The sequence below is a fragment of the Amphibalanus amphitrite genome, unplaced genomic scaffold (assembly GCF_019059575.1).
Source record: "Amphibalanus amphitrite isolate SeventyFive unplaced genomic scaffold, NRLGWU_Aamphi_draft 000648F_arrow, whole genome shotgun sequence".
Lineage (NCBI taxonomy): Eukaryota > Metazoa > Arthropoda > Thecostraca > Balanomorpha > Balanidae > Amphibalanus > Amphibalanus amphitrite.
Genome location: NW_024882142.1, coordinates 162689 through 185331, shown reverse-complemented (window position 1 = coordinate 185331; position 22643 = coordinate 162689). Strand labels below are relative to the sequence as shown.

The 22643-nt window shown below is 47.0% G+C and overlaps 1 protein-coding gene across 2 annotated transcripts in view; it reads left to right on the top strand.

Moving 5' to 3' along the window:
• Positions 1-9262: 9262 nt before the first annotated feature.
• Positions 9263-22643, top strand: part of LOC122363943 (galactoside alpha-(1,2)-fucosyltransferase 2-like) — a 35018-nt gene continuing 21637 nt past the window's right edge. Inside the window, exon 1 of one of the 2 annotated variants that reach the window (XM_043333812.1) lies at positions 9263-9540. In XM_043333812.1, coding sequence (XP_043189747.1) covers positions 9467-9540 — 74 coding nt within the window. In that variant the 5' untranslated portion in view covers positions 9263-9466. The remainder of the gene's footprint in view (positions 9541-22643) is intronic. The other variant, XM_043333811.1, reaches the window with a different exon arrangement.

Here is a 22643-nt window from a genome sequence, read left to right as displayed (position 1 = left end):
GACTGTACGATCTTTATCTCATACGATCATTTGGCGTCCGATCATTTACCTCGACGATCTTCTGCGAATACGATATTTCATCTATACGAACATTATACTGTACGATCATTATCCCATACGATCTTTTGGCATACGATCATTTTCCTTGACGATTTTTTTGCGAATACGATCTTTTGTCCAATACGACATTATGTCATACGATCTTTATCCATTACAACTTTTTGGCATACGATCATTTTCCTTGACGATCTTTAGCGAATACGATCTTTATCCATTACGATATTTTGCATACGATCAACTTCCTACGATCTTCTGCCATACGATCTGATGCTTTACGATCTTTTGTCCGGTTACCGTATGAGAGATTGTACAGCCAAAATATGGTTGATCCAACCAAACTCCAGTGCGTACAAAGCTTATCAATTTCCGTGTTTGTGTCGTAAGTGGCCGTACACATTGATGTTGTAATGTAACAGAATTTAGATGGATCAATGCAGATACAGTCAATATCAGTGCTGTAATCTGACGGAGGGTTTCGGACACCTCCGGCCCGGTGAAGGCCCGGTCCTATCAGTCGCTGCTGTATAGATGACGCCACTGCTGCCTGACTGCTCCACAGGCTGCGGCTGCCGGCTCGCACCATGCGTCGGTGACTGACGGTTGCAAATCGTTTGCCGGCACCGAATTTAACTTCTAGCTGCGTGAGACACTAGGGTTTATACTTAACCCGCACCCCACTGGGCTTTTCAGCCATACGCGCCCTGCTGGGGGGGGGGGGCAGATTTTGCCCCCCCCCCCCGTCTAACTTCCGAGCTGATGGTCGTAGAAAGACGGGGAAAACGGCAATCGAAAGCTCGCAAAAAGGCGGATCTTAAGAGCCGATTTTGTTTGCTTAAGTAGGTCAGAGGTCAGGTCAAGGTCAGGTCAAGGGTAAAAATGCAAGTTTCTACAGTATCGGCCTTGTACGGTAGCTGCCGAAGAATGGACTAAGACTGATTGCCCAAAACGTGTTTTTAGGCTACCAAGACAATATTCGTTGCATACAATATCCCCCCCTCGCCGCGCTGGGGGGGGGGCAGAATCTGCCTCTCTCCCGTTTTTCGCCAATAACTTCTATGAAACGCGTTACGCCAGCGGCGTCAAACTTTCCGTACCTTGTCATACATTAATTTAACACGTTCCCTGAAATTGCATCGAAATCCGTCGGATATTTTTATAGAAAATGACGTTTAAGTGACGTCATGTCGCCATTTTCGCCTAAAAAAAACGGCAAAACTTCAAATACTGCTAACATTTTAATTTGTAAAGGAATTAAGACGTAACAAAAGGTTATACGTGATTTTACTTTGTCTATCAAATGGCTGTCTCGTTTTTTGTTTGTTGAAAACTTGAATTTTGGCCAAACCATTAAAAAAACTGTTTTTTGGGGGGAAATAATTATAAAATCCAAAATTTTATGTGTATCGAAAAAAACGGAATAAATGTCAGAGAAGTGGTCTATGTGCACCTACGTACCAATTTTTACAAGTATCAGTTCAAAAATGTGGGAGTTATTCAAAATTTTATGACGTCACGACACACAAAATTTTTGAAAAGTGATTTTTTTTTAGTTCTTCACCTCGTGCGGAAACAAAAATGGCACCATTCGATTTGCCGTGAAAAACTGCATCAGATACGACACCTTTTTAGGTCTTAACCCGCGACCGCCGGGGATCGGATCCGACCCCTCCGTTTTTCTTGAATAACTCAAGAACCGCTTGCGCTATCAACTTGAAACTTGGCATGCCTTCTCCCCTATCAATTTGACGTCTCCTGTGTAATTTTAACGAGCATTTTTAATTTTTTAAGATATATTGATTCTAGTGATGTAACTACATGGCGTTTTTAGTCAAAAAGTGGTAAATGTTTAAAAAATCGCCAAAAATCAGGGTTTAAAGCAAATTGCAAATTAAGGACATGAATAGACGCAGCTCAAGGAGTTCTTTAAAATGGCTATCCCGGATTTTCCATAAAATGCGTTTTTACCCCTAAAAATTCAAAAAACTATATTTTTAGGAAAACAGCTAATACAATCCAAAATTTTGGAAATTTTCAAAAAACCGGAATATATGTTATAGAGCTCTATTAGAACATTAGAGGTCCCGAATTTCAACTTTTTATCTTGATTTTTGACCCCCAAATTGTAAAAAATAGCTCCAACATGCATAGGGCATCGTGACGTCATAAGCATTTTCGTGAATTAGAGGCACTTCTGAACATCGCATGTGAAAACAAATGGCACCACTAGATTCCTGGTACAAAGCTCGTCTGGAAAAGTGCATTTTATGTCAAAAATAAAAAGTTGAAAAATTGACCTTTTTCTGAGCCCTCGTTTAGTTATGTATGGTATAAACGATTTTTTATGCTTTCAATGCACACTTATCGCGAGCACAGTGACTTGGGGTCACATATAACCATTACCATCGGATTCGGCGTGAAAAATAAGCCATAAAACATGTGTCCCACGCCCATGTAGCAGAAAGTGAAAACCGTGACCTTTCGTGACCTGACCTGACCTTCACCCGTACTTAGTATGACCCCTATACGCACATGGTACCTTCACTAGGTCTTTGAGGTCATTTTTGGTGAGTTTCGAGCAGCAGCTATCGATTCCGCTGTCCGTAAGCCTAATCATGCAAAACCCCAGAATTTGACCTTTGACCTGACCTTGACCCGAAAGTTGACCTCAATCTTAAAATCTTAAGAGTGCTTTGGGAAGGTCTCGTAGAGATCTTTCGAACGCCGCCTCGCGGGGCTCGATGCGACCATTGGTTCTCGAGATAACAGAGGGGGGGGGGGGGTCGGATCCGACCCCCCCCCCCCAGGCTGTCGTGGGTACGGAAATAGCCCAGGCGGTGCCGGGTTAACAGCGAACTTCAAAATTTGACCTCACTTGACCTGACCTTGACCTGACCTCGACCTGAAGTTCATCCAGATGTGGTCTATATCACTTATTAAAGGGACCCTCCCACCTTAACATTAGATTTGAGTTGAGATAGCCAAAATGGGGTCCCTGGCTTACAATTACCGGTTTCGGCACTCACAACATCGAGAAATGCCTTAAATCGGAAATATTGAATTTCAAAATTGCAGCATTTTGATTCAGAGGGGCTAATGCATAGGAATACCCTCTGAATGTGTGACGTCAGCGCAGATATCTAACGATTTTTAAATGTTTGACTAAAACGTTTTGTAGCACGCAGTGGTATATGCTGCTTTGTGCGCAACAAGTGCCGCACTTTCAGCTGCCAAACTATTGCTTCCAAATAAAGTCGCTAGGAACAGCGGAGATCCCAAAATGTAAACATAATTAAAAGTCTAATATCTTGAAAACCGGTGAATATTTTTCGGTGAAATTTGGTAGATATTCGTTTTCGCTCATTCTGAACCGAGCGACATCACTTTCATGCCAATTCATAAACTTTTTTTTGAAGGTGGGAGGGTCCCTTTAAGATAAGGAGGCTTGAAATGATCTCACGCATGTCAAAGTGTTTTTATTTTAGGCAAAACAAATATCTAAAACAGTAAAACAAGCTTTCGGCATTACGCCATCATTAACCCGCGCCCCGCTGGGGGGGGGGGGGGGCAGAATCTGCCCCCCCTCCCGTTTTACGCCAATAACTTCTAAACGCGTTACGCCAGCAACGTCAAACTTTCAGTACCTTATCATACATCAATTTGACACGTTCCCTGAAAATTTGAGCGAAATCCGTCGGAATTTTTTTGAGAAATTGACGTTTTAGTGACGTCATGTTCGCCATTTTCGCCTCAAAAACGGCAAAATTTCAAACGCCGCTAACATCTTCATTTTTAAAGGAATCAAGACGTACCAAAAAAGGTTATACGTGATTCTACTTTGTCTATCAAATGGCTATCTCGGTTTTTTGAAAATTTTGGATTATGGCCAAAAATTTTCCAAAAAACTGACTTTTTGGGGAAAATATTTATAAAATCCAACATTTTGAGTTTATCGAAAAAACCGGAATATATGTCAAAGAAGTGGTCTATGTGCGCCTACATACCAATTTTTAGAAGAATCGGTTCAAAAATGTGGGAGTTATTCAAAATTTTATGACGTCACGACACACAAAAATTTTGAAAAATGATTTTTTGGAAGTTCTAGACCTCGTACGGAAACAAAAATAGCACCATTCGATTCGCCGTGAAAAACTGCATCGGATAGACACCTTTATAGGCCTTAACAACCAACTTCAAAATTTGACCTCACTTGACCTGACCTTGACCTGACCTCGACCTGAAATTCATCCAGAGGTGGTCCATATCACTTATTGAGTGTGCCTATTGAATTCCATGAGTAAAATGACCCATAAAACATGTGTCGCACATGCCCTTTTCTATATTTTGTTTTTGGTGACCTGACCTGACCTGACCTGACCTTAACCTTGACCTTTGAATGACATTGTGTGCAACGAATATTGTCTTGGTAGTCTAAGAACACGTTTTGGGCAATCAGTCTCAGTCCATTCTTCGGCAACTACGGTGCAAGGCCGATACTGTAGAAACTTGCATTTTGTACCCTTGACCTGACGTTGACCTGACCTCTGACCTACTTAAGCAAAAAAATTTGGGCTCTTAAGATCCGCCTTGTTGAGAGCTTTCGATTGCCGTTTTCCCCGTCTTTCTACGACCATCGGTTCGGAAGTTAGACAGGGGGGGGGGGGCAGAATATGCCCCCCCCCCCCCCCCAGCAGGGCGCGTATGGCTGAATAGCCCAGCGGGGCGCGGGTTAAGTTTCATCATCATCATCAAAACTTGATGATGGCGTAATGCCGAAAGCTTGTTTAACTGTTTTAGATATTTATTTTGCCTAAAATAAAAACACTTTGATTTGCGTGAGATCATTTCAAGCCTCCTTATATTAATCATAATCATGTCATCCATCCTCGCCCCCATAATCACTTATTAAGTATGCTTATTGAATTCTATGAATAAAATGACCCATAAAACATGTGTCGCAGATGCCCTTTTCTATATTTCGTTTTTGGTGACCTGACCTGACCTTGACCTTGACCTTTGCATGATATTACATGCAACGAATATTGTCTTGGTAGCCTAAGAACACCTTTTGGTATTTGACATAACCTCCTTCGACCAACTTCATGACCTGGGGGCGCTGACCTGACCTTGACCCGGGGTCAACACCTGGAGTTGACCTCAGCCGAGCAAAAAGTATGCCATTCGACGCGCCTCAGGGAGACGAACACGATGATGCCCTAATCGCCGTTCTGCGACCGTTTTTTTGCGTTTATGAAAAACCGAACCAGTACCTACCTGGGGTCACCTGACCTGGGCTCAGGGCTCACCAAACGCCCAAAGGCGCTGGTGAGCCCAGATGGCCCAGCATATAGTTGCCCCCCTTTACTTCTGCGACGATATCGTCGCGACGTGAGAAGATAGAGCAGCGAAACTTTGCACACATCTTTCTGAATATCTAGCCGAAGTTGTGTCCAAATTTGGTGTCAATCCTATTTGAAATGACGTCACAGTGACGTCAGAAGTCAAATTATAGATTTGCGACCCTCAGTTTCCTCACGATATATCCGACATACGAGACCGAATATAAAAGACCGATTATTGCTTGGTCAGGAACTAGTTGAAGTGTATTTAGATGTTTTAGGATGACAGCAGGTGCTGTCTGGTTCATTTGCAGTAAGTTTCATGCTCAGCGACAACAGAAACGGTCCGTATCGGAAAACGACAAAACTTTATGACATCACTGTGACGTCATCTTAACCCGGCACCGCCTGGGCTATTTCCGTACCCACGACAGCCTGGGGGGGGGGTCGGATCCGATCCCCCCCTGTTATCTCGAGAACCAATGGTCGCATCGAGCCCCGCGAGGCGGCGTTCGAAAGGTCTCTACGAGACCTTCCCAAAGCACTCTTAAGATTTTAAGATTGAGGTCAACTTTCGGGTCAAGGTCAGGTCAAAGGTCAAATTCTGAGGTTTTGCATGATTAGGCTTACGGACAGCGGAATCGATAGCTGCTGCTCGAAACTCACCAAAAATGACCTCAAAGACCTAGTGAAGGTACCATGTGCGTATAGGGGTCATACTAAGTACGGGTGAAGGTCAGGTCAGGTCACGAAAGGTCACGGTTTTCACTTTCTGCTACATAGGCGTGCGACACATGTTTTATGGCTTATTTTTCACGCCGAATCCGATGGTAATGGTTATATGTGACCCCAAGTCACTGTGCTGGCGATAAGTGTGCATTGAAAGCATACAAAATCGTTTATACCATACATAACTAAACGAGGGCTAAGAAAAAAGGTCAATTTTTCAACATTTTATTTTTGACATAAAATGCACTTTTCTAGACGAGCTTTGTCCCAGGAATCTAGTGGTGCCATTTGTTTTCACATGCGATGTTCAGAAGTGCCTCTAATTCACGAAAATGCTTATGACGTCACGATGCCCTATGCATGTTGGAGCTATTTTTTACAATTTGGGGGTCAAAAATCAAGATAAAAAGTTGAAATTCGGAACATCTCATGTTCTAATAGAGCTCTATAACATTTATTCCGGTTTTTTTGGGAATTTCTCAAAATTTTGGATTTTATTAGCTGTTTTCCAAAAATATAGTTTTTTGAATTTTTAGGGATGAAAAACGCATTTTCTGGAAAATCCGAGATTTCCATTATAAAGAACTCGTTAAGCTGCGTCTATTCATGTCCTTAATTTGCAATTTGCTTAAAACCCTGATTTTTGGCGATTTTTTAAACATTTACCACTTTTTGACTAAAAACGCCATGTAGTTACGTCACTAAAATAGATATATCTCAATTTTTTTGGATTTTTTTTTTCTTAACAATAACACAATACACGTCAAATTGATGGGGGAGAAGGTACGCCAAGTTTCAAGTTGATAGCATAAGCGGTTCATGAGTTATTCAAGAAAAACGGTGGGTGTCGGATCCGACCCCCACCCAGGCGGTCGCGGGTTAAGTGCTACACTGCTACAACCACCAATCTTCCCTCAAACATTGCCTAAGTATTCATTTGAAGCTATGCCAAGTTTCACGTTCGTAGCTTATCAGGTTTCGGAGATATTCGACAAAACGTAAAGGGGGAACTTTATGCCCCCCCCCCCAGCGGCTCGTGGGTTAAAATCGGGTACCACTCGCTGCGTCTCGTATAACGGTGCAACTGCACACGCTCGTTTTTCCGCGACGCTCTAGCTCCATCAGGGACGAAACGGCGAGGCCCCCCTCGGCCGGCGCGTGTGTAGAAAACCAATAGGTCCCGCGAGGGTTATGTTAACCCTCGCCGGACCTATTGGTTTTCTACATACGCGCCGGCCGAGGGGGGTGGCGGGTACGACCCCCCCTCGCCGTTTCGCCCCTGGTGGAGCTAGCGCGTCGCGGAAAAGACGAGCGTGTGCGCCGTTACGAGACGCAGATATTGGTACCCGATTTTAAGGTCCTAGGTCAACCGGTGACCTCTGAGGTCAGGCCAAGTGCCCCAAGGTACGGTTCAGTTTTTGGTGAATAACTTCGCAAAAAACGGCCGCAGAGCGCCGATTTTGGCAGCATCGTGTTTGTCTCGCTCAGGCGCGTCGAATGATATATTTTTTGTCCGGGTCAGGTCAACTTGGAGTGTTGACCTCAGGTCAAGGTCAGGTCAGCACCCCCAGGTCACGAAGCTGGTCAAAAGAGGTCATGTTGCATATCATTCGATTCGGCAGGTCTTCCTGAGTCCAATGGTGGCTTTCCCGACTCGCTAGCTCAATTTTATCAAGAGTTATTGACGAAAAACTAATATGACCTTGATGACGTCATAAATGACGTCACGCAAGGTCAACATTGCAAAAGTGACGCATCTAACCTTGCAAGGAGTGCATCAAATCACGATTCTGTGTGCTTGAGATAGTTGGAGATCGTTCCCGGCGCCAGAATAGCAGTTTTCATTTTTCCCCATTGACTTATAATGGTGAGGTCACGAAAATGACCTGACCTCATATGACCTTTAGGAAAAATCCGAGATATACAAGTTGTGGGACTCATAATGAATACTAGATCCTGCAAGTTTCATTTCCCTGTGACATCTCCTCTGGCAGTGAGGGCGTTGCGAAGTTGCGACATCTGAAGACCGTGCAGAGGTTCACTTATGACGTCATAGGTCAATGACCTGACCTGACCCAAAAATATGGTTGGTGTCAAAAGATGCGGCTTGGATCAAAGGTCAGGTATGCCAAGTTTCAGCTCTCTATCGCCAGCGTGTTCGGAGCTATCGCGAAAAAACCCTATGGGGGGCGGCACCCGCCCCCCCCTTCGGCCGGCGAGGGTTAAAGGTAGTGTGCCACCTTTGAAAGATTTCCCATTTTATTTTTCCTAGGATAAGAAGCTTCTGTTTTTACCTAATATCGCAAAAAAATCAAAAATGGGTCTGGAATAGTGCCTTTTTCGCCTAAAAGTTTTTCGGTTTTTAGATATGTATAACAACTGTAGTGGGCTCAGGTCTGCAAACAGGCGTCGGGCAACAATCGCGAATGCGGCGCACTTGTGACAATGAGCAAAGGTCATTATAGTGTTACGACCATACGACGTACGGGAATGAGTTATCAGCTGTCTAATCGTAGACAACACAATGTCGAGCCTTAAACTGTAAGCCCGTGTTGGTATTGTTTCTTTTATTTGGCTGTCGAACATTATTTATGGTTTGAAATATGATTTTATGTAAAATAATTGATATGAAAAAGCCGTCTTATAAGTTATGACCCCATTTCACCACACGCAAGTGGCAGAAATGACAATGATCAGCTGACGCATTTTTCTTGGCCGAAGTCAGAGCGCGCGGCCCGACGCACCACGCGTATTTGGAAATTCCGACCTCGACGAGCATCAGAAGCCACCTAACAGGCGTGTTCGAAACCGCAGGAGATGATGATGAACGGGTTTATCGAAACTTGATTGGATGAGCATATCGGTAATAGCGATTTCAGTGTGTGCATTTATTGTTCATAGTGGTGTGAAATGTGGTTGGGGTACGACCGACAACCCGTCGGGGCGAATTTCGCACTGGGGTACTCAAAATTTGAAGAATTTAAGACGTTTCCATGAGTTTTGAAGGTATGGATAAGTTCTAAAAATCCGGTTCTCCTTATCTGGGCCATTAACTCCATACGGTCCAAGAAAGCTGGCACACTACCTTTAATGTCTTGGATGCTTATGCAGAATTGGGTGCCCTGGGGCCCGCTCTGGGCCGGGGCTGCTGTTTGGAGCGTCACGCAGAGTGTCGGAGGGCCGGCGCGCGCCGCCCGACGCCAGTCGTGGAGCACACTGCGTGCCGGGAGGGTGGTGCGCGGGCCGGCGCTCCGCCCGGCAGCGGCGCGACACATCTGCAGTGTAGCGGCGATCGGGGGCTGTCCCAGCAGAGTCGGAGCGGAGGACTGCCCTAATACGACATGGACAGGTCGGCAGCAGGGGTACAGGCGTCCAGCGGGGCCGCGCTCACCTCTTCAGTCAGATCGGGGACCAGGTAAACATGGATAGCTACTATGCTGAACAGCGTCACCTCTTACACCAGCTGAATAGTCTGTACTTTTATATAAACTTTTGGGGCGGCAAACGCGCGAAGGCGCTGGTGAGCCCCACGCCTTTGGAATTGCAAAGGGGTAGGTATCCCCAACTGATTTATGCAATATTCACGGCACCGGTCTCTTAAGGTGTAACACAAGCGCAAGCGCAAGCGTGCCAAGTGCGAGACAAGTGCAAGTGCAAGTTCAGAGTGCAAGCGGCCCTGTTGTTCTTGAGATCTGCAGGTGACCCCTGCATTTGCGTTGCGCATGTGTAGTAGCACCCAGACTAGAGGTGGCAAAAGATGAAAATTTTGGGAACCAGACTCGAACCAGACCCGACTGGACATTTCTAGAACCAGTAAGACCCGGTCTTAGTTGGAATCTGAACCAGTTGGACCAGTTCCCCAAAAGTCAATGAATACAAACTTTTTGTAGGCATCATTAGTTGCATAAAGTAAATCAGCCTTTTCTGGGAAAACTTCGAGCTACAGTGTGTAAAGAAGCGTAACATGAGCGTATATTTTATTTTCATTCATTTCATACTTTGCAATCAGGTTTAGTATGAAAAGTAGGTGGTTTATGGTGGGACTCGGTTGGTGAGAAAATATCCAGGAGCCGGTCTGGACCCATATAGATCCAGACCGGGTCCTCGGATCCACATTGTCACCGACAATGTGTCGGTGACATCCGACACATTGTCGGATGTCACCTCTAACCCGCACTGCCATTCATTGAAATGCATTGTCCATCGTGGGCGGGCACTTTTGCCTACATAGTAGATATGTCGTAGGCATCGGCTGAAATCCGGCATTTCATGAAATGCCTAACCTTGAACCTGCTTGCACCTACATAACATATCAAACCATTAGACCTAGCCTTACGTGTTATGTGAAAAGTATATTGTAATGGAAATCAGATGGATTAGTAACCTTTTGCTCATAACTAATGTAAGCCAAAAACAAATCCAAAATATATTTTCGGTGCTGGACCTTCTTCAGTGGAATGACAAAAACACGAAAGAGTGACACATTTTAAATCATGATAAGTAAGGACGCACTCGCAACGCTAATAAAGCTACTTCCGAGAAAACGCATCACATTCATATGAAACATCCAGATTTTTGAAGGCATCAAACATAAGTAGATAAGGTTAGGTTACATTAGGTAAGGTCGGGTTAGGTGTTGTTGTTTAGGTTTGGTGCTGAGCCAGCGCCAAATAATGCAACCCAAACATGGGATGAAATGCGGCATTTCATGAAAAGCCTAGGCTTTCCACGTAAAGCCTGGACATTTCAAGAAATGCTGGATTTCACCTGATGCCTGCGACAGATAACATGACAAAAATTCAGCGGAACCTGCACAGTAGTGGCTAAGTTATTGCACTTATTTCAGAACTGACACCTCATTTTTTCACGTGGCACTGGCACGTGCCGTGGACCGTGGTGGCACAAACCAGAGTTCAGGCAGGTTAGGTGCTTGGTAGAAGAATTGAAGCTACCCTATAAAAAAGACCGTAATTTAAGCAGTCAAATGGTTGCTGAGATATTGTGATCCCCTAATAAGCGTGACCAGAATTCTGCTATCTGTCTTATTTTTGAACGGACAACCATATAGAAAGAGGGGAAACAAACGACGCTCGAAAGCTCTAATTGCGCTGAAACTAGGGCTATCAATGAAGGGTGCCCAAAGGGCGATGCGTTTCCATGTATCACGAGTACGACTCACGGTATATGCATGCATGCAGCCGCACGTTTCCACGCGCAGGGCTCACTATTGCACTCACCCCAAAAAGGCGCGTCTTCCTGGTAGCGATCGATTGCTTCCTAAGTGCGCACAACAAAATATTTGTGCATGGCGAGTGCCATTAAACTTCCAGGCGGTGTGTGGGGGGGGGGGGGCATTTTTTGCCCCTCCCCCTTTAGTTTTTTTCGATATATCTCGAGAACCGCTGCGCCGATCGTCACCAAACTTTCAGTACCCTCCCGAGAGTAGCTATTACATATCGCGACCAATTTTTTTTCCAAAGGCTATGATAGGTTGGCCGCTAATGACGTCGGAGTGACGTCATTTCTGCCATTTTCGACCCAAAAAAGGTTTCGCCGGAAGAGCTGTCGCCTGTCAGGCTACGGCTTTAGAGATACCTACAGTGGAATCCGCTTAATAAATCCATCTAGGTGACAAGGTGTTTTGGATTTATTAAGCGATGGCTTTATTAACCGGAGTCAGTTATTTTCATTAAAAAGGCATGTATCGTAGCTGGACGTTCCGTTCCCCCGCATTACAAGCGTACAGGCTAATGTTCCTCAGTACGCCTTGCTTATTACAATGAAAGTGACCAAGGGCTCCGCCACTGGTGGGGTCACGGAGGTCCGGACCCCAAATAATTTGACTTTCGTAATGCAGCCAAATGTATAAATGCAGGTTTAGAGTTGGACATGCCCCTGAACCTGCGACCGTAGTGAAAGTGTGCGGGGGCATGTCCCCTTGAAAGTGACCAGCGCACACTGCAAAGCTGTGGCATCGATCAATTCAACATATGCAGCCACGATCACTCCCGTCATGCCTGCTTTGCCAAAGAAACAGTCGAGTGTGCCTGCTTTGCGGGAACATTTCTTTGAAGTGCATAGTAATTGCGCCCTTGATAGCCCCTAACTCCTGTTTTTAGAACTCCAACTGCTGCCGACCGCCGCTCCAGCGCGATTCCTTAGGAGTGGCTTGGATGCCACATTTGGAATGGGGAGACGTTACTGCGGACGTCGGAACTCCCAAGTGGCTTTATTAGGTCAAAGTAAAAATTATCGTTGTTTGGCTTGTTCACATTTTGGGCTCTAGCTGCCGTACGTCTTACAAGTTCGATTAGGCTGATTTTTGGTTTACACACTCTTGAACAGATGCTTTAGATACCCTGACGGTACCAAACTTGTACTTTGATTTTCAGGTCAGGGTCAGGTCATCACAGGTCACGGAAATCTTATATCATAAGTCGGTCACGTGACACATGTTTTATGGTCCATTTAGGCCATAGATTTCGAATTCGGTGTCGCCTGTGTCATTTGAGGTCATTTTCATCTAAATATAGCTGAGGTCAGGTCACTTTCAGGGCAAAAAAGGTCAAATTTTAAAGTTGACATTTTTCAACAAAAAAAAATGTCTATCGGATGCAGTTTGTGCTCAGGAACACGATGGTGCTATTTACATTGGTGTACGATGTCAAATTCGTAGTGAAAAATTGATTTGAAAAATTTGAAGTTGTGAAATTTTTGCTAAAATGCGTAAAGCGGTCCTGGTGGCGCAGTTGGTAAGGCGTCAGCCCGCGATGCGGGAGGTTCCGGGTTCGATCCCCGGTGCCGCCCGTTCCGCGGGCGTCGTCCCCAGCTGTGTCACCAGGAGTGGGGTGGGCTCCCACGTTAGCGTAGCCTAGGGGAAGGGGTATGTAGGTTGGTGGAGCAGGAAATCCGAGATACACAAATTATAGGCGCCCATGACTTCATGCAATCCACCAAGTTTAAAACCTTTCTGACAAACACTGCAGGCTGGACATGATTGCAAACTTTTTTAGGCTAGGTCAGTTAACTTGACCTGGTGACCTGACCTGACATGACCTGGGGTCAAAAATTTCACACATTGTCCAAAATTGATGTACAAAAAGCTACACCAAGCGGAGCGGCGCTACGCGCCGCGGTTTTTTATTCACACGCAAAAAACGCGACAGGTTGGTAACATATGCCCCCCACTGGGGCGAAGGTTTTAACCCGCGCCCTGCTGGGGGGGGGGGGTGTTTGAACACCCCCCCCTTGTGGTTTTTCGCGAATATCCCAATAACGGCGGCGCGTACACCTTATCATACATCAATTCTACACATGTTGTGAAAATTTCAGACCAAGGTCATTCAAGGTCAGGTCACCAGGTCACTTGAAGTGACCTCACCTCATAAAATGTTTCAATGTCTATCGTAGCTACACCGAGTGACCGATCGCTTTGAAACTTTCAGCGATTGCTAAGAGCAATAGCATGTACAAAATGTATATCTCAGAATTTTGATATCGATGACCTAAGGTCAGGTCAATTTTGCGACCTCCCCATTATAAGTCAATGGGAGAAAATTGAAATGCGTCTCTTTTGGACGAAAGACATTATAAACACTCCCAAACACCAAATTACAAGTGGTTTAGACACACTGAACATGAAAATGGTCTCCGTGACCCTTGTTTATGCCCTGAGGTCATCTTAGGTCACGAATGGTATCTAACAGTTTTTCACAAATAACTTTTGATAGAGGCATGCTAGAGCGATAAAAATGCCTTATATGTGTTCAGCTCGACGATACGGATCGACTGATATGCAACATGACCCTTTCCGGTCAGGTCATGACCTTGATCCCTGAGGTCAAATTTTCAAGTTGACCTTTCAAGGTCAAGTTATAGTTCATTCGATGCGTCTTGACGAGAGGAACACGATGCCGGTGAAAGTAAGCTCGTACAGTAGGTCTATTAAAAAAGTCCCCAGCACCAGTGGGCGCTGCATTCGCTGAGCCGAACCCCCGTCTGCCTGTCCCATATCGCGCCGGGCTCAGGTCAGGTAGGGTCAGCGGGACCGCTCGGTCCGGCCCGCGGGCGGTGGACGGGCGGCCGGTAACGCTTTCCGCCAGTCAGCTGTAGAATCCAACAAACGGGACGGCCACCGCTCAGCGCAGCGAAACCGGTGTTAAAGAATGGCAGTATATGATGTTCATGGCCACAATGATTATGAGATAGTCATTGTTAGCCCGTGCCCCACAGGAATGCCTAGACTCTCACGCCCTGTTGGAGGGGAAATGGGGATTGAGCATCATTCTTTTAACTCAGCTTTGGGCATTTAAGTGGTATTCGAAGTAGCGTCAAAAGAAGCAAAAAGAAAAAATACTTAAGCCAATTTTGGATCGGGTCACAGCCAGAGGTCATGTCACTAGAGGTCATCGATGGTAAAATTTTGCTTAGACAGGGTGCGTTGCGCGCACCGGTGCATTGGGTTTCCTATTTCCATGGAAACATCAACAGACTCGGAAGCTCGCAACGCTAGCGTGGAGCCGAATTCATATCAATCGCCGCAACAATGCAGCAGCGCAGCGCAACGTGCTGCAGCGCGGGGCCGTGAAACACCGCCCAGGGCTATCCATGTGTCAGGGCAATCCAACCTACGTGATGGGCTCGGCCTCAGCGGAGCATGAGGTCCAGGACTCCCGCCAAGGCCCCCTGTCTCCCCCTAATTCCTATCACCCTTCCCACTCTGAAATCGATCGAAAGAGCCTAACCTAACACAACAATCAGCTCGCTTACGGCTATGTCTGAATAATATTGTCAGATTTAATTAAGGTTAACGGCTTAGCATGTAAATAACAACAACTGCCACTATCGGTATTATGAGAAAACCAATTGCTTTTCCACAAATACTTAAAAGTTTTTAGCTTAAAACTTGCATGAAATTAATTTTACCAGCCTCGTGTTCCTCTTATCAAAACGCTTCGAATGAATCAAAAGTTGATCTTTAAAGGTCCTTTGATAAATTTGGCATATGTTCAAAGACATGACCTGAGGCCTCTTGCACCAAACTACCTAGCTAGGTAAAATCGAAAAACCGGTTTCAGAATAAGCTAATCTAACGGTGGTAAATTTGTTTGCAATAGCCGAACACATAATCCTTGACATGTGCTTGCTAAATTTTGCACGCAAATTGTTACGTTTGAGACTTAGACTGGGTATGCGATGCAAAATAACTTAAGCATTGGTGCAAGAGGATTTTGGTGCAAGAGGCCTCTGACCAGAAATGGTCATAATGCATAGCAGGATATTAGATCCGTATCGTGGAACTTTATTAACTCTTCAGATGATTCCATAACTTAAGCATGTCAATCAAAAATAATTATTACATGGCTCATATGTAAGCTAGGTGTTTGAAAATGCTTACGAGTATGTTGAACGCAACTGGTAATGTTTTGGCCACAATTTCTATATTTAATTTATCCCCCCGGATTTCATATTTTTGTTAATGAGACCTTGACGATGTCGAGAAAAAAAAACGCTTAGGAGATTTAACAGCTTGAGATACACTCAGTATAAGGAAGGTTCAAGGGTGCTAGATTCCTTCCTTCCTCGCTATCCTCAGGAAAAACCAATCCGCATCGCCCCTAGTCTTCATGCTTCCCTCTCTGGACTGGAGGTCACCCCACCAGTCAACCAGTAGTTGATGTCGGATCCATTCCAGGACACATAATCCTCTTCGGGTGACTGGGAGACGGCTGGACCGTCCCGACAGGGCAATCGTCCCACGGGAACAGTCTCGCTTCCTCAGATCACTGTCGCTGGCTCGCACAACCCAATTACTACACCAGAACATAGTTATGCCATAGCTCTGCAAGGGCCTTTTCAGACCGAAAAAGATGGCCCCCAACAAAACAAACAATTTTCTCATTCAGTATTGTATCTCAGCACCACATGTTTTCAGGGTGTTTATTATGTGTTCCGTCCAAAAAAGCGCAGTTCAATTTTCTCCCATTGACTTGAGCGATCTCAAAATTGACCCGGCCTTTCTGTCAACAATGTCAAACTTGCAAAGTAAACGTTTCAAATACATATACTGTTGCCCATTAAAATCGCTGAAAGTTCTGAAGCGATCGGTTGGTTGGTGTATTTAGATATGATGAGCACAGGCACTTTCCTTGAGGTAAGGTCACTTGACGTGACCTGGTGTTATGACCTTGAATGGAAAGACTTGTGCGGGGAAAAAATGGGTCATTTGAAATCTCAAAATGCTAGATTTTAACAATAATTGCAAACACTATCCCGGCCAAATAATGAGTGAGAAAGAAGCGATTCCCCGACCCCATGTTTAGCTCCTATAATTGAGCTAGCTGCTAGAGCCTCGCGGAAAAAAACGAGCGCTTGCGTCGTTACGTGACGCAGCGACTGGTACCCCATTTTAAAATATCAGTGACCTCTTAGGGCAGGTCAAGGGCCCCAAGGCATTTGATCGGTTTTGGTAAAAAAAAAACTAAGCGCATTATCGTCATTTCGATACAATCGTGTTTTCTGTTCTCAGACGCTTCGATTTATGTGCTTTTTTGTTTAGGTGAAGCAATTTAGGATGTTTACCTCAGATCAATGTCATGTTAGAGCAACGCAGGTCACGAAGCTGTTGAAAGGAGGACATGTTGCATAACATTTGATTCGGCAAGTCTTGCAAAGTCCATTGATGGCTGTTCCGACTGGCTAGCTCATTTTGATCGGGAGTTATTGCGAAGCACTCGTATGACCCTAGTGACGTCATAAATGACGTCACGCAAGGTGAACAATGCAAAAGTGAAGCATTAGACCTTGCCAAGAATGTATGAAGTCACGATTTCATGTGCTTGAGGTATAGTTTCAGATAATTTCCGACGCCAAATTAACAGTTTCCATAATTCCCCATTATGCTTATATGTCACTAAGTGCATTGCGGATTGCATCATTTTATAACCGACAACCGTGCAGAGGTTTACCCAAGGCTATAGAACTCCAGGTAAGGACACCAGCCGTTTGACCTTGAACGCCGCCGGCCGGCCGATGACGTCATTGGAGGCAAGCCGGCTCGGCGGACACATCGGGCGAATGCATAACGGAGGGGCGTTGGAACGTTGCGGGAGCCGGGGAGATATTTTAATGTGGTTGCATACCACCATTGTTATGTTGATTGATATACAGACTGCATTCTGATAAACCTCGATGCATCCTAGGCCTGGATGGTGCGTAGTGCGTACATTCGTAGAACGATCACCCCGTCCGACGTCCATGGTCGAAGCTGTCTATGTATCTAAAGACACTAAGACGAGTGCAATAACGGCGACTCGATCCCGTCTTTGGCGAATCTAGAGGGGTCGTAATTGGACTCAGGCCGAATCTGATCGTCTATTTTTAGGGAAACGGGGTGGGTGAATTGACAGCCGATGGTTTGAGATGATGGGATTCCGTCGTCAATTGTTGTTTGACATGTTTGACGTCGTCGACACATGTTATACTGGGCGTATAAACATCAGAGGTAATGGCCTGGCAAGCATAATTGGTCTGCCATATTGTTAAGGCATATAAAATCGTAATGGACGTCATTGAGGATATGATCTCTACATTACGGGAATTCACTAATTACTACGACCCATAGGGGCGGGCACCGCCGGAGCTGTTGTTTTACCATCGGTCCCAGGCAACTCCACGGAGCTGCAGTACGCGGCGGCCAAAGCGGCCACCTCGTCGACTCGCAGGTCCTGTGGGGTTCCGTGATGCTTCAGTGCTTCACCCACAGAAGCACGGGTATATGCAGTAGGATGTGGGGTCAGGTGTCTGCCCGCCTCTTCATTGTAGGTACAACGTATACAGCGCCTGGTCCCGCCGAAGCTCTGTATCGACTGTCACTTATTCACAGCTGGCGGATCCATGAAGCGGTCTTGGACACCGCGGGGGGTTACCCCAAAAAGGTTTCTCCAGATTAATTTGAAAAAAAAATCGATTCCTTGCGCACTGCTGTGCAGTGTGATTAACCAACATTTCCTCTGAAAAGTTGTGAAGTTTTCTTTTATTCTCGAAAAGCGATTTCGGGCGCTGCCCCGGTTGTGGGGGAAGACATTTGCCCTAAATGCCTTCCCCTGGATCCGCCAGTGGGCTGCCCCACCCCGAGCTTTACTAAAAACGTCTTCAAACACCACCAGAAACCGATGGTAAGGTGAATTCAAATCCAATAACTCATCTCTGTCTGCCCGCCTAAATATACTTGACATATGGTACAGCACCCGGCCCTGTCGGAGCTATGAGCCGATCGTGGCATTTTCGGCTTTCCCCATCCCAAGCTCGATTAGACACGTTCTCCCTCCCCACCCGATTGCTGATGTCAATTCAAATTCAATACCTCATCTATGTCTTCCCGCCCATAACCCATTCATTGCACACCGTTCAGCGCCCGGCCCCGCCAGAAGTATCCCAGGGCGCTGAGCAGTTGCCTCCAGCCGCGTCATCGCGAGGCCCCGCGCGGCCCAGAACTGAATACATTGCGCGAATAGCCGTGTCGCCCCCCTGGGTTTACCTAATTAAGACGTCATAGTTAAGTGACGTGACCTGAAAACGTGGTTGATGTCAAGTGATTCGGCTTGAATGAAATGTAAGGCATGTGAAATGTCAGCCTTCTATCATCATTGTGTTTTGAGCTACCGCAAAAAAAAATACATGGTGGCGGCATCCACCCCTTCTTCTCGGCCGGCGAGGGTTAAACCTCGCTTCGAATTATTGCAGATAATGATGCGACCGAAAACAAAGCATTTATCAATTATCTGTGTCTAGAACGGCCGCTGACTTGTTGGACAAGATCCCCATTCTTAATTCGCTAGATGGGAATAAAATACTCGGTATGTGATACATATAGTTATACCCCTCGATTTGCCCTCGCGCTAAGTCTATTCTAATCATCACTGTCGCTTTTTTATCCGAGATGATGTCCGCCGCTAAACGGGTTGTTTTGTTTGCTTGCTTGCGTTGAATGGCCATTACGGATTATTGAAGGATTATGATACTTGGGGCAAGGAAGGATATACACTGCAGGTGTTTAATTTAGATCACAAAGGCATCATTTCCGGCATCATGCAGAGTCATTATCTTCCCTCCTCTGCACTGCGTCATCTCTGCGCCCCACACACGGCGTCCTCACTCCACGGCCGGCCGCCGCCAACTAACTGACCCACTCGCCGGGCGCCGTGACCTGACCCGTGTCGCTGCCGCGGCCTGCGCAATAGAGTCGGGGCTGGAATCCGGGGGTTCGGCCGGCCGGCCGCCTCTGGAGCGGGGGACTTTTTTAGTAGACCTACTGTACAAGGCTTGGGTCAAAAGTTATTGCAGAAAAACTGTTTCCGAAAAAATCGGCTATTTTTGCAGTTTTTGCCCCCTGCAGGCAAAACCGTTCACGTTAGGTCAAATCTGAGAGAATTATTCAGAAAGGGCGTTAAAAGGGCTATCGAATGCACTTTTCCGCGGCGCTGTAGCTCTATTGGTTCCCGAGTTATGCGTTGGCTTCTTGGAAATTTTCGACATTCGACCTGGAAATCGGCGAAATTTTGCCTTCAATGACCTCTGGTGACCTGACCTTTGACCTGACCAAAGAATTGACCGAAGTAATTTCGTCATTATTTTTTACGCTCTTTCGAACGCCGCCTTCCGCGTATCGCTACGTGGCCCAGGAGCCGAGTTACAAGGGGGGGTGTTCAAACACACCCCCCCCCCCCACAGCAGGGCGTGGAAATCCAGGACCCCCAGCAGGGCGCGGGTTAAAATAACTGACCGCATGGTGGTCTGGCAGAAAATAACAACGTTGCATATTGGTCTGTACTCAAAATCAGCCTACGCTCGTTTGTTTGAAAGATACGTATATTTCCCAGGCATTCTATAGAATACCTAATGATTCCGTAGAATTCTTGGTCGGTCAGGCGTTCTATAGAATGCCTAGGCATTCTATAGAATGCCTGTTTCCACACATTGCCTGTAACTGGATACTGAACTTGGGCCACTTCTACCTGCACTACGACGAATATCGTGCCGCGCTTCAATATACGAATGCACTATGCCGCACTGTCGAAATCGCCTGCACTGCTACTGAAATGTGTGCACTGCCGCCTAAATTGGGCATAAATGGGTGTAGAAGGGGTCACCGACTCGCCGCGGTAATGGTCCCGCCGGCCGCCGGCCTGCCTTAATCGATATCTACACTGAAAACAATTTAACCCAAGGCCCGCGAGTAAACCGGTGTTTTGCGGGTACCCCTATCCGCAACCATTTTTATCCACCGTCCCAGGAGTACAGTAAGGTCCCATTGCAGTGTAGTCGTCCCTGCTCTCAGCGGACTTGTTCGCTGACAGCGGTTATATCCGCTCAGAGCAAGTACGACTACACCGCAATGGGACCTAGCACTACTCCTGGGAGGGTGGTTGAAAATGGTTGCGGATAGGGTTACCCGTAAAACACCGGTTTACTCGCCAGCCTTGGGTTAAATTGTTTTCAATGTTGAGGTAGAGGGGGTTGTTTGATACCCTCCGGTGGCAGGCGGCGCCGAACGGTGGGAGTCGGCCGGCCAGGTATCGTTGCACAGCCCTCTGCAAACTGCATGGAAGGTATTCTTTTTTTTCGACAAAACCGAAGATAACGCGAATACTAAGCTATCGGTCACTCGGAAATCGTAACAGCATGACGCGCGAGACTCCGCACCTTCGTTTGGCATTATCATTGTATTCATTTTCCATCCAGTTTGGCAACAAAACCCAAAAGTTTATATTTGCCCCCCAGAACAAACTTTTGCATTTTGTTGCCACGCAAGGTGTAGGTATGCTTTGTTTAGTGCTCGACCCAATCGAAGGAGTGGAGCATCGCGCATCCATTTGCAGTCAGTTCCGACCGACTGATAACATAGCCTTTGAGTTATTATCGGTTTTGTCGAAAAAAAAGAATACGTACCACGCAGTCTGCTGAGGGCTGTACATACATAGATGGCGGAGAAGATGGATGGTCGCAGGGGCGGCGTCAGGCGGTCCGGCGTGGTCCGCTGCGCAGACGGATGAGCTTGGGCTGTTGACCTGCTGCTGGCCACGCTCCTGGGCCGGCCCGCGGTTCCCATCACGCCGCATTCCCCCCGGGCCGCGGTTGCTGTGCTCGACTGTCGTCGCATTCCGCCCCCGGCCGTCGGCAGATAACAGGATGCGCCGAGAAGAAAAGGGATCCTTTCGCCCATCAGCCGGTGGGGTGCGGTTCGGTCGCCGCTGTCCGCCGGGCCCGGTGGTTGGCGTGGCCTGGCCGCGTCGGAGGGACGAATCTTCCCACATCTATATCTTTTGTCGATTAGTAACCTCTGTCTCCTGACTTCTGTCTACCTTTGCCTACCCACTGAGCGATTGTTGAAAACGCATGGAGGAGCTTTCGAACCACGCTGCGCTTGCAGACGATTAAGTACGGGGCCTTCCAGCTGTGCCAAGTCATTGATTATCGCTTTACTAGCTAGTAAACGTATCGACCAAGTGGAGTTTTGAAGGCTGCCGGCCTGGAGAGGCAGGTCGGGTGGCGACCGGCCGCGCTCGGGTCGCTGGCAGGACGGTGGGAGAGCACGACTTTATCTAGAAAACCCCGACAAAGGAGGATCATCAAACTCCTTACAGCAGGGTTCCAATACTGTGCTTTTTATTTGCGGCGGTGGGCCACTAACCAGCCAGGCCAGTCGTTTGGCGGTGGAGACCTCTTACCTGTGCTGTGTAAGAGGGAGGTCGGCCCTGCGGCCGGCAGGGCTATTCTGCCGAGGGAGACATGGAAGGGGATTCTGGCCTAATGACATTTCTATATTAATAGGTTACTTTGTTATCTGCCTCGAAAGCTTGCAAAACCTGGACCGCAACGCACATCTATGTATATATCGAAAACATTTATAAGATCCTTCGACGAACAGGCTTTCCAATTGAAGTTTCACATTTTAATCCGATTTACAATGCTAGAAATGTGTCTCTCGCTGCTTTCGTCCGTGCAAATGTCTCCTCCACTGACACCCTATCTCCCGACCGAGTTTCGTGTCTCCCCAAGCTGGTTTCATGGCTCCCCGACCGAGCATCGAGCCTCCCCGACCGAGTATCGCGTTTCCCCGGCCGAGTCTCGCGTTTCCCCGGGACCCCGGCCGAGTCTCGTGTCTCCGTAGCCGACGGCGTCTGCCGTCTCCCCGTGTCGGTCCCGCCGCTCCCCCGCAGCTCCTCAGGCAGTGTCGCGGTGCTCCCCGGCCTGAGACGGTCCCGACCAGTCGCCAGCTGGCACCCTCCACACCTGTGTCAAACCGGCTCACTCGGCTGACCTAGCACTATAGCGGAGCCGGCGACCACGCAGGACACGCCGGCGCTCCATTACACAGCTGCAGCGTCACTCGGCTGTGTCACGTCCCGGTGACCCGGCCCGTTCCGCTGCGAGACGGCAGAACGGGCCGGGCGCGAACGGATGTTTGGCGTGCTATCAACCACCTCAGTGCTGGAAATAGAAGTGCCGTTTTCTGCG